The sequence below is a fragment of the Solenopsis invicta genome, chromosome 1 (assembly GCF_016802725.1).
Source record: "Solenopsis invicta isolate M01_SB chromosome 1, UNIL_Sinv_3.0, whole genome shotgun sequence".
NCBI lineage: Eukaryota > Metazoa > Arthropoda > Insecta > Hymenoptera > Formicidae > Solenopsis > Solenopsis invicta.
In genome coordinates, this window is record NC_052664.1 from 3127793 (window position 1) to 3140313 (window position 12521).

The following is a 12521-nucleotide window of genomic DNA, read 5'->3' on the forward strand; positions in this document are numbered from 1 at the left end:
ATCAAAAAAATGGAATATGTATAATTAAAGCACATTATTTACATAAACAAATATAAAATTATAGTTTTTTTACTAATTTCACAAATGCGGAATAGTATCTGGAATAACTTTTCTGTTATTTGTTTGAGTAAGAATGCAATTAGAAAATATATGTCAATATAATACAAATTAAATATAAAAAATTTTTATAAAAAATTTTTATAAAAAAATTTTTATAAACAATTGAAAAATATTGTTTGCTTATTGGAATGTAGATTGAGGTTTCTTCATTTATGGACCTATTTCGTTTATTGATAATATTTACAATACAATTATTGACTCGTAACATTGGCAGCACATTAATATTTCTTTTATAACCAATATTCGCTTTAGATTTGGAAATCTTGACCAATAATGCGCTTCCAATATAAGTGCAATATTGTACCATTGTTAACTCGTAACATTGGCAGCACATTACCGTTTCTTTAAAAAACAATATTCGCTTTTGATTGGCAAATATTGGCCAATGCACTTGTAATGTAAGTGCAATATTGTACAATTATTGACTCGTAATATTGGCAGTACATTACCGTTTCTTCAATAAACAATATTCGCTTTACATTGGCAAATCTTGGCCAATGCACCTCCAATGTAAGAGCAATATTATAAAATTGTTGACTTGTAATATTGGCAGTACATTACTATTTCTCTAATAAACAATATTCGCTTTACATTGGCAAATCTTGGTCAATGCACCTCCAATGTAAGAGCAATATTGTAAAATTGTTGACTCGTAATATTGGCAAAACATTGTCATTTCTTTAATAAACAATATTCGCTTTACATTGGCAAATCTTGGCCAATGCATCTCCAATGTAAATGCAATATTGTTTATTAATTGGCGAGCAATATTACAAGTACATGTGCAATTGATTCTATGACCAATATTGGCTCTTTATTGGGAAATATTGGCCAATGTACTCCCAACATAACCAATGTTTCGCCAATGTTAACCAATGTAAAGCCAATGTACTGTGCTACTAGGGATATTATTATCATGGCTTCGCCGAGTAATTCCATTCTTCTTTAATCATATTTGCCGCTTTTTCGGCAATTACATATATAGGGATATTTGGGTGCCCCGATACAATTTCGGGCATAATGGACACATCTACCACTCGCAATCCTTGTATATCGATTACCTGCGAAACATTAAATATGAAGATATATACTGTTTATTATCTTCCGAATAAATACTGTAGTGCATTTTGTTAAACAAATACCTTTAATTTGGGATCGACAACAGCAGTCGGATCTGATCTGGGTCCCATTTTACAAGTACCGCATGGATGATAGAGTGTGTTAGATAATATCCTTATTATACATTCCCAATAAGCATCAGTGTCATATACATAATTGTTGCATTCAGTAAAAGTAATATTTAGGAACTGAGGACCAAACGCCAGCATTGCTTTTGTCTGACTAAATATTTAATGCAGCTCTAATTTCAGCAATCATTGTCCTGACGTCGTCTGAGTCGTCGAAATAATTCGGCACAATTTCTGTCTTAACATTAACGTCATTAGCCAATAACGTTATCCTACCACGTCATTTTGGTTTCAACAATACTGGGATAATGGTCCAGCCATGAGTGTTGCCGTATTTATTCCATTTATGGATTATTTCGTCTTTCAAATTTATTAACATTGAGAGAAGAAAATCTTTAGTTGTAGAGGTGAAAAATAGCAGTTTTATGTCGGGTAGAGCACTAGGTATATTAGGACGTTTTGTGTTAATAAAACTGACAGCCTCAAAACCTGTAGGCAACGTTAACGGTCATGACCCATTTATTAAAAATTCTCTTACATAGGATTTAGCAGAATGTAAATCATTGAAATTGAAACCTATCGATGCATTTATTGTCCATGATAGTCCATAAAATATTGTATGATCCATCAAGTTCTCGCCGACTAGTGCATCTTGAATGACGTGGATGCCTAGTTCAGTAAGATGCTTCGCTGGTCTAATACCGGATAGCATCAACAATTGCGATGATCCGATAGCACCGGCGCATAGAATCATTTCTTTTTTCCCAAATATGCGTATAGTTTTGCCATACTTGATGAATTCTACACTGATTGCTCGATTCGTGGTACGATCAATCAGTATTTTTGTCACCGTGCTCTAAAAAGTTATATGAAGATTATTGCAATCGTGTACAGGATACAAGTACGCCCTATTGCTACTCATACGAGTATTATTCACGATTGTGTTTTGCAAATATGTAAATCCTATTACATTCTCCCCGTTGTAATCTAGTATCGGATATCCCAGCTCTTTGCCAGCTTTTAAAAAAGCTCGCGCCAATGTGGTATGAAATTCTAAGGAAGTGATGTGTACTGGTCCATCAGTACCATGGTAGGCAGTATTTGATTTCTGGAATATCCATTGTTTCAACTTTTTTAAAATATTTGAGAACATCTTTGTACGTCCAACCTTCGTTTCCCATTTTGGCCCAACGATCGTAATCCTCGGCACCGCCTCTACTAGCTATCATAAAATTTAACACACTGCTGCCACCAACTACTTTTCCTCTCGGATAAAGACAGCTATTGTCTTTCATTCCACGACAATACATTTTGGATGATTTGGTTCGATAATTCCAATTAATGTTATTGTTAAACTGCAACAAGGTAGCAAAGAATGAAACATCGAAGAAGAGACTCTCATGGAAACCAGCTTCTATGAGTAATACTTTGAATTCAGAAATTTCACTAAGTTTTGCGGCTATGGCTGCACCGGCTGTACCAGCATCGATCACTATAAAATCATATACGTCTCCATATTGGGGTGTCATATTCGGTATTTCCTGATCTATGAAATGTCGATTCTGCTTGAAGAAGTCCACGACTTCAGTAGCTACTTTCAGTAAATTTGGCAACTCCGATTCTTCATTACGGTGGCCATAAAAACTATAGAAGTAATGGTACGCATATAATGGATTTATAATAGCATTTGAACTGAGAATGAGAAAAAAACTCAGAATCGTATTTTGCATATTCGAAATTGATTTTTAATCTGGAATAAAATACAATAGATAAAATGTTTGTAGATGTGTAAAGTACAGAGTGGCTCAAATAAAGTGTAGGGACTGTTTTTCTACGTATTTTACAAAAAAAAAAGAAAAATGTATTAGACAAAGTTGTATGAAGGGGGATAAATAATGGTAAAATTATTATGACGATTACGACAACTCACATAACACATTGATATTGTCATAAAATGTTGATGTATAAACCTCTGACAACGTTCTCGTGCATTTTCGCAGATAGTACAACACTAATCGGAAATTCTTTCTGCACGCTATGACTGCTTAATATGAAAAATATAAGAAGCTTTTAATATAAAGAAAATAAAGGCATAGGAAACATTCTTAGAAGCTTGGAAAAATACATATATTTGAACACGAATATTGTTCGAATGCAGGTCGAAACATGTATATATGACTGATACTTGAAACGAAAACAAAGTAACGTCTCGAGTAGTTTAAATGGTCATAATACATTTTCTTCTTTTGTGAAAATTGACAAACGAAAAATATTTGTTTGTCCGATAATAGTGTAAGTGGTCACGCAGCGTACTAATTAATTTGTCAGCAGGCCGTATGAGTAATTTTGGGTATACGATGTGAAATACACTGTGATGTACAATTTAAATGTTGAACATTTAGAAGGGAAAGGAACGAAAATTCTGAAAGGACACTTGAACCAAGGAAACGAAGTTAATTTCTTTTAGGAGCGATTTGACTGAAAGTAGTGACGACGTGCGAACGCATGTGATCTTGCTATAGAGACCTTGAGATAAATAAAAAATGAGACTAAATCGAACCGCGACTTAACGTAATAGGCGCGACCGCGCTTCTTGATTCGCCACTTTAAATGTAAATCATCCACCTTATGGACTAAATTATTTTTCGAAAAAGTTGATTGTTCAAGATTATAAAAGTCACATTTTTTTAAAACAAAATTCTATGATTTGTTTTACATAGTGTGACTCAATTAGTCTGAATACAAAGATATTAAAATAGAATTATTTTACAAAAATTACATAGAAAAAAATTATTATTAAATCACCAATTCATTGTTTCATATATAAGCAAGAATATAAAATCTTCTTGGAAGAATTTATAATTTTAAACAGACATAATTTTGCTTACATAAAGAAAATTCTTTTTTTCGTGTAAGCAAATTTATTCTGACATACTTCAATATAAAATATGAAACATCTTATAAATTATTTATTTTATTGTAATTGTATTTTAACGTATATAGTTTTTCTTTTATGATCAGAATAATTACATAAATCAGTTCCCTGTCCGCACCAAACGAAATGTGACGTATAGATTCACCTTACGTTATGTCGCAATGACGTCTCAATTAGTTTAAAAATTAATTTGTATCTAATGCTTACGTCATAAAGGCATGAAAATATACTTAATAAAATGTGATTCAAAATAAATATTTACTTTACACATCTTGATATTGACCTTGATTCTTCATAAGGTCAAGATCATTGACCTTTTCACTCATTATTTATTAAAAAGTTAATAATTCATATATGAGTCATTACCAGTTGTGATACTCTTTTTTCGTTCATATATAACTCATTACTAATAAACTAGTTAATTATGATGTAATAACCATTCATAGTTTGTTAAGAAAACTACTATAGAGGCTGCGTTCTGAAATTCACTACTAGTACAAAAAATCTATAGCTTACGTTACGTATATTACAGATTTTTACATGTATTGACAGTATATATCGGAATGCAGCTAGAGTGCCTATGTAGCGAATTGACAATAATATCAATTGAGAACATGAAAAATTTGAACATTTGTGTATTATATTCGAATAATAATTAGCTTTTGAACATCTGAAGTAAAATGCAATGATAGGAAAATGTGCCTAGATGTTTAACATACGAGTACATATCTGACTTATAGTTTTAAGTATATATAGTGGTCTATGTGCAATTGTATAGTAGAGGCTTAAAAAATTTAACGATATTTTTATATTTTTCTTACATCGCATTTTTATAAGTTAATGTCTTTTCCATGTCGTAGTCGATAGCTTGTTTCAGTATCGCATGCGCAATACATCGAAATATTGCTACAGTTATTCTGCAATTTCCTGTTTAATAGCGCTTTTTTTAAATTCTTTAAGTAACAGCTTAATATCTTTTACTCTTGCATCATCTAATTTTCCAAATTATGAATTATGTATCATAATGTTTCGCGCTAAATATAATATAATACATGTTATGCAAGACTTTCACGTGTATCTATAATATAATATAATATATGCAAGCCAGTTAGTTGCGAGTATCCAACATTATCAGATTTCAGAACGAAAACGGCTGGACCAAACGAGTTCTTATTAGGTTTAATCGTTAGTTTTATATGACAAAAGTCTCATTGATTTTTTCTGTACAAATTATGATAAAGATAATTATGTTTTTTAAATAAAGATAAAAAAGGTCATAATGCAAAATTTAATTTGATAAATTTTTTGTTAGGAAACACCATCATCGCCGTTACTTTTATGTTTTTTTCTAATACATGTTTAAACATACATTTGTCACTTTCTAAAAAAATTTGTAACAATTTCAACGTGCGACGCTTACAACAGCGCTCTATGAAACTTTCTGATAAGACTTTGACGGATTTTTGATACATGTCTTACTAAAGATATTTTTCTGTCTATTGAAATCAAAATATTTTGTTTCGTTTTTAGATAAAATTAATATTTTTATTCCGCAACGGAATTGTGCCGTTAGTGGACCATAATATCGAAATTCATGCAACGACATTGTATTTTTGGCAGATCTAAAATGTTATGGCATGATAAAACATGTATCTATTGTGACGGGATGAAAAGTCCACGTCGATACTTAATATTTTTTGCTAAAACTATTAAAAATAATTAATTACTGAAAAATTTTTTTTATTAACATTTATAGTAAATTTCTTTAATAGCATATTTTCTAAAAATATGTTTTGATAGCTAACAAAACAGATACAACAATGTATAATACAAAATTAATACATGTTACATTCACACATATAAATACATAATTATTATATTTTTAATCTTCTTTGATTAATATACAGTTCTTATATTGCAATATTAATTAGTATACTATATTATTTTAAATTAGCATCCTCTATTTTGATCAATAAACGTGAATTATTTAAAAAAAATTATTTATTCTTAATGAAATGATTAATAAAATTTCAAAGAAGGCTATTACTTTACATGTATAAAAGTCATTTATTTTATAAAAATTAGAAGTGTTAAAAGTTCATAATTAATTTTTAGATATATTTATTTTTTATATACATTGTTACCACATTGAGAACTGGGAGACCGCTGCTAAATTTTTTTATTATAGTGTTCGAGATAATTATGAAATTATGAAGTAAATATAATAAGACAGCAAAAGAATCAATTCAATTGAAAGTTTAATTAGATTTTAAAATTTCCTTTCTTACGTATTATCATTTAAGTTGTTTTCATATGACTGTATGTGGCTTTTCTTTAACATCCTTTATTATTTATTCCGAAAGCTATTTAAGACAATAAACACGTATTTGTATTATTATATTACATGTATTTTAAGATTTTATTAATCTTTAAATTTTTTAATTTGAATCAATAACAGCAGAATGAATATTTATCATTCACACACACATATGCGCATAGTTATTTCATGAAAGTATATTATGTTCGTGATTTCACCAAGTGATTCCATTCTTCTTTAATCATATCTGCTGCTTTTTCGGCAATCATATATACAGGAATATTTGTGTGGCCCGATATAATTTCGGGCATAATAGAGGCATCTACCACTCGTAAACCTTGAACACCGATTACCTGCAAAACATTGCATATAAATTTATAAAAACACGTTGCGCTACTCACGATATATTTCGTAAATATTTTTATTTTAATTCATTCTTTTTTTTTAAGTAAATACCTTTAATCTGGGGTCGACGACAGCAGTTGGGTCTCCAATAGGTCCCATTTTACAAGTGCCGCAAGGATGATAAAGCGTGGCAGTTATTATCCTTATTACACATTCCCAATAAGTATCAGAATCATATTTGTACTTATTACATTCTGTATACGTAATATTTATCAATTGAGAGTCAAACGTCTGCATTGCTTTTGTTTGACCAAGGCGTATCGCAGTTCTAATACCCGCGATCATGGTTTTTACGTCGTCTGGGTCGTCAAAAAAATTTGGCACAATTTCTGGTTTAACATTAACATCATTAGCTAATAATGTTATTCTTCCACGGCTTTTTGGTTTTAACAATATTACTAGAACGTTCCAACCGTAACTGTTTTGGTACTTGGACCATTGTTGAAATATTGAGTCTTTAAGATTAAGTAAAATTTTTGGAAGAAGAAAATCTTTTATTGTAACGGCGTTAAACAATAGTTCGATATCCGGTAAACCTTTATCCCTTTCTGATTGTTTTGTATTAATGAAACCAAGGGCCTCGCATCCGCCTGACATCGTTAATGGTCCCGTTTGTTTGTTTAAATATTCCGATACAAATGGATTTTTAAAGGGATTGAAAGCATCGTATAGGATTAAATTTAACGGTGCGTTTATTGTCCACGTTAATCCAAAAAAAGCAGTATGATCCATAAGATTCTCGCCGACTGGCGCGTCTTTTACTACGTCTATGCCCAGTTTAGTAAGATGTTTCGCTGGTCCAATACCTGACAGCATCAACAATTGTGGTGATCCGATAGCACCTGCGCATAGAATCACTTCTTTTTTCGCAAATACACTTATAGTTTTACCATGCTTGATGAACTGTGCGCCTTTTGCTCGATTTGTGATACGGTCAATCAGTATTTTTGTCACCGTGCTCTGAAGAGTCATATAAAGATTATTGCGATCGTGTACTGGATGCAAGTATGCCGTATTGCTACTCATGCGGTTGCCGTTCATAATCGTTGTCTGTAAATATGAGAAACCTGTTTCGTTTTTCCCGTTGTAATCTGTTAGCGGATATCCCATCTCCGTGCTTGCTTTTAGAAAAGCTTCTGCCAATGGTGTACGAAATCTCGGGTAAGTGATATGTACTGGTCCTTCGGTACCATGATAGGTATTATTTGCCTCCAGCTCTTGAATATCAAATGTTTCCAGTTTTTTAAAATATTTAAGAACGTCCTTGTATGCCCAACCTTCGTTGCCCAACTCGGCCCATCGATCGTAATCTTCGGCACCGCCTCTACTAGCTATCATAAAGTTTAACACACTGCTGCCACCAACTACTTTTCCTCTCGGATAAGGGCAACTATTATTTTTCATGCCGCGACAATACTTGTTGGACGGTTTGGTTCGGTAATTCCAATTAATGATATTACTCGCCTGTAGGGCAGCAGCGAGTACTGGAATATCCATAAAAAGGTTTTCGTGGATACCAGCTTCGATCAGTAGTACCTTGAATTGAGAAATCTCGCTCAATCTTGCGGCTAAGGTTGCGCCGGCAGTACCAGCACCGATTATTATAAAGTCATATGTATTTCCGGATTGTGGTGTCGTGTTCGGTACTTCCTGTTCAATATAATGTTGATTCTGTTTGAGAAAGTTCACTGCTCCAACACCTAATTCTAGTAAGTTTGTTAACGTCCATTCCGTATTACTGTTGTTATAATGCCAGCTTTGATTCTGATACCCATGTAACGGATTGATAATGGCACCGATACTGAGAACGTGAAGGAGACTCAGGATCTTGGTCTGCATGTTTGAGTAATTAGTTCTTGAATATCTACGATAGAATAAAATATAATAGTAGGACATGTGTTGATGTTTAACATACTGGATAACTCAAATAAAGTTTAATATCTTTTTTCCTGCGCCTTTTGTCTAAAACTTTTTTTTGAAAGGCATAAGAAGACAATATTAATCTGTAACACTTTATTTCAGCTACACTGTATATGAATATTTTTAAATCTTTACCTTATATAGCAATCAGGACACGCGCGACTTTTGAAGAAGTTTGATAAAATTTATCTGAAGAGTTTAAATTTCCTTCCTCCTATTTTTATAAGCTAATATATCCCCTCCGTAGTGTCTCTCTGAAATCCCAATATTCCATTTGTTATGCTTAAAATACGACAAAATTGAAAAACAGGAAGAATAATGTTGATCAATTTGATATATTGCAAAACTTTTTCTTGAACTTCTTTTACTGATAGCTTAATATTTTATTCTTGTAACGTCTAATTATAAAATAAAAATCATTTATTGTTTACAACTTAATTTTTGTGAAACGTTAAAGATTATACTGCTTATTGTATGTTCCTTAACGATATAAATCATGTCTATTATGAGATGAAAAGAAAAGTTACTAATGTAATATTTTATTTGTCATTAAAAATAAATGAAATTATTGAAGACATTTTTTTTAAATGGTGTTTTGGTTTGGTTCTTAGTACAATACATATATACAGGGTGTATAATAATGGTTGTCCCCACGTTTTACCGTAGGAGTTGACTTACCAACTTGCACTTGTAGTTCACTAAACGCTCCTTAGATGGCAGATGCTTTGGCACAGGACCGAGTTACACGTACATACAGGCCCCCGGTGAAACTTTTTCTCAGATTTTTTTTGTATCATTTTTCAGAACATGTGTATAATTTTTTTATAAAACGTTATAAAATCTTGAAAGTTACAAAAGTATATTTTTTTAATTGTGAAATGAGAAATCTCAGAATATTTCAGAATTCACATGTATAAAAAGTTCTAAGAAAAAATGTAGACTTTTTAAATATTTCTAATTGTAAGTATTTTTGAAAAATATTCCAATTCGTATAAAAATTATGAGAAAAACTTTAACCAGGGATGTTTTTGGGAAAAATATAATAAAATATAAAAAATTTTTTATAATTATGGAATTGTTTTGAGAAGTTATAAATTTTTTATTTCTTGTTGAAAAAAAATGTAAGAAAATATTAGACAATCTATAGAATTTTACATAATTTCATATGCGATCATTCTGAGAAACTATGAAGTTTATTATTTTATATTATTTGGGAAAAGTGTTAAGAAATATTAGATAATTTTTGAACAATTTTTCAGAATTTATAATAGGATATAATTGAATCAAAATATTATATTTTACGTTTCGGTAAAAAAATTTGAAAAAATTTGAAAAAAATTTTTCATAAGTTCACATAATTACTTGTTAACATAAAAAATTATGAGAATTTTATAAAAATTATGGGAAAAGTTTTTACTAGGTAAAGCTGTGCATGGTTAGTTATATTACATTTATTACTAAGATTACTACTTTTATTTATTAATCAAATTAATAAAATCAGAATTCTGAAATATTCTAAGATTTCTCATTTTACAATTTTAAAAAGATACTTTTTTATTTTTTAGATTTTATAACGTTTTATAAAAACTTATACACATGTTCTGAAAAATGATACAAAAAAAATCTGAGATAAAGTTTCACCCAGGGGCCTGTATGTACAGTGTAACTCGGTCCTGTGCCAAAGCATCTGCCATCTAAGGCGCGTTTAGTGAACTACAAGTGCAAGTCGGTAAGTCAACTCCTACGGTAAAACGTGGGGACAACCATTATCATAGGGGAAAGTAGGGTTATTGTACGCACTGGGTAATTGTACGCTTCGTGGTTTGGCACCTTCCCGATGAATAAAACTTATATCACGACGATATTTGTAGGCTGAAGGCATTTTTTAAATATATAACCATACGTTATATCATTTAAAAACGTAGTTAATTTAAAAAATAAGAAAAAGTAAAATCATGATTTTTCTTGCGATTTTGGCGTTCAGAAAATAAGGCAATAAGTCTGTATTTTTACTTTATTCGTTTAATTTTGTTATACCTAACAAAAGTACGTTTTTTCCTGCGTTCTTTGAGCTATTGTTTATTAAATTTAATTAAATAGTCATCCAGTAATTGTTTATTTATCAAATCAAGTCCGCCGTCGACAATTTTACGCATCCATCTTGAAAGGCGTGAGACCACGTGAGATCAACTATAGTGCCACTAGTACAGTGTAGTGCAGTGTAGTGTAGTTAAAAGAATGGGCTATAACCTCATTTTTCCTCCGCGTCCATTTATCCAACCGCACGTACAATTACCCAAGGCCCGAGAAATTTTTTCGTTTAACCACTTGCTTCTTTTTGCTGAATATAGCATTATCAAATAAAAAATTGTTCAATATGACAATACATAATGATAAAAAAATGTTTAAAGTTTCTATTTCTGTACTCGTATCAATTTCAACTTTAAAAATCACTTCACTGCGATAAATTTCCCTTAGGTGCGTGCAATTTACCTACTTTCCCCTACACCCTGTATACAGGGTGATTATTAATGACTGTTTCTATGTTTTATCATAGGAGTTTGACTTACCGACGGATACGTGTTTCTAATATATTATTATATTAGAAATTACAAATGCGCGCTTCTATGGTAAAAAGTAGAAACAGTCATTAATAATGACTCTATACACACACACACACACACACACACACACACACAGGGTGTTCATTAATGGTTGTCCTCACGTTTTACCGTAGGAGTTGACTTACCGACTTGCATTTGTAGTTCACTAAACACTCCATAGATGTTAGATGCTCGGTTACAGGACCGAGTTAAATGTACAAACACTTGATAAAAATTTTTCTCAGATTTTTTGTAATATAACGAAGTATGCAGTTTTCCCTGATAAAAACTTTTTTCATAATTTTTTATAAAATTTTTCATAATTTCTCTTGTCACAAATTCATAAGTAATTATGAAAACTTATGAGAAATTGTTTTCAAATTTTTTCACCAAAACATAAAATATAATGTCTCGATCAGAACGATCAGAACGATAAATTATGAAAACTTTTTCAATTTATCTAATATTTTTTCTCAACTTTCCAAAGAAATATGAAATAAGAAATTTCATAATTTCTCAGAATGCTCGCATGTGAAATTATATAAAATTCTTCAGATTGTCTAATGTTTTCTTACATTTTTTCCAACGACCCTTATGGAAAAAAACTACAAGAATACAAAAAAATTACTGGAATACTGTTGAAAAACTGCAGTTTTTATATAGTATATCAATAATTTTTTCGCATTCTTGTAGTTTTTTTTTTAAGGGGAGAAATAAAAAATTTATAACTTCTCAGAACGATTTCATAATTATGAGAAATTTTTCATATTTTATCATATTTTTCTCAAAATCTCCTTGGCTAAAGTTTTTCTCATAAAATTTTTATACGAATTGGAACATTTTTCGGAAATACATACAATTAAAAATACCTAAAAAGTTTATATCTTTTCTTAGAACTTTTTATGCATTTGAATTCTGAAATATTCTGATTTCTCATTTCACAATTTTAAAAAAATACTTCTTTACTTTTTAGAGTTTATAACGTTTTATAAAAAATTATATAGATGTTCCGAAAAATGATACAAAAAAATCTG

General features: G+C 30.7%; 1 protein-coding gene and 1 pseudogene across 1 annotated transcript; both read right to left on the reverse strand.

Annotated features, from left to right (window-relative positions):
- Positions 1–1034: 1034 nt before the first annotated feature.
- Positions 1035–3037, reverse strand: LOC105203285 (annotated as a pseudogene).
- A 3668-nt stretch (positions 3038–6705) lies between these two features.
- On the reverse strand, positions 6706–8818 carry LOC105207219 (glucose dehydrogenase [FAD, quinone]-like). Its single transcript, XM_026141863.2, has 2 exons — positions 7016–8818; positions 6706–6912 (listed from the first exon to the last, which is right to left on the reverse strand). Exons 1-2 carry the CDS (start codon positions 8801–8803, stop codon positions 6760–6762), a joined length of 1941 nt encoding a protein of 646 aa, XP_025997648.1. The 5' UTR covers positions 8804–8818; the 3' UTR covers positions 6706–6759.
- Positions 8819–12521: the final 3703 nt, after the last annotated feature.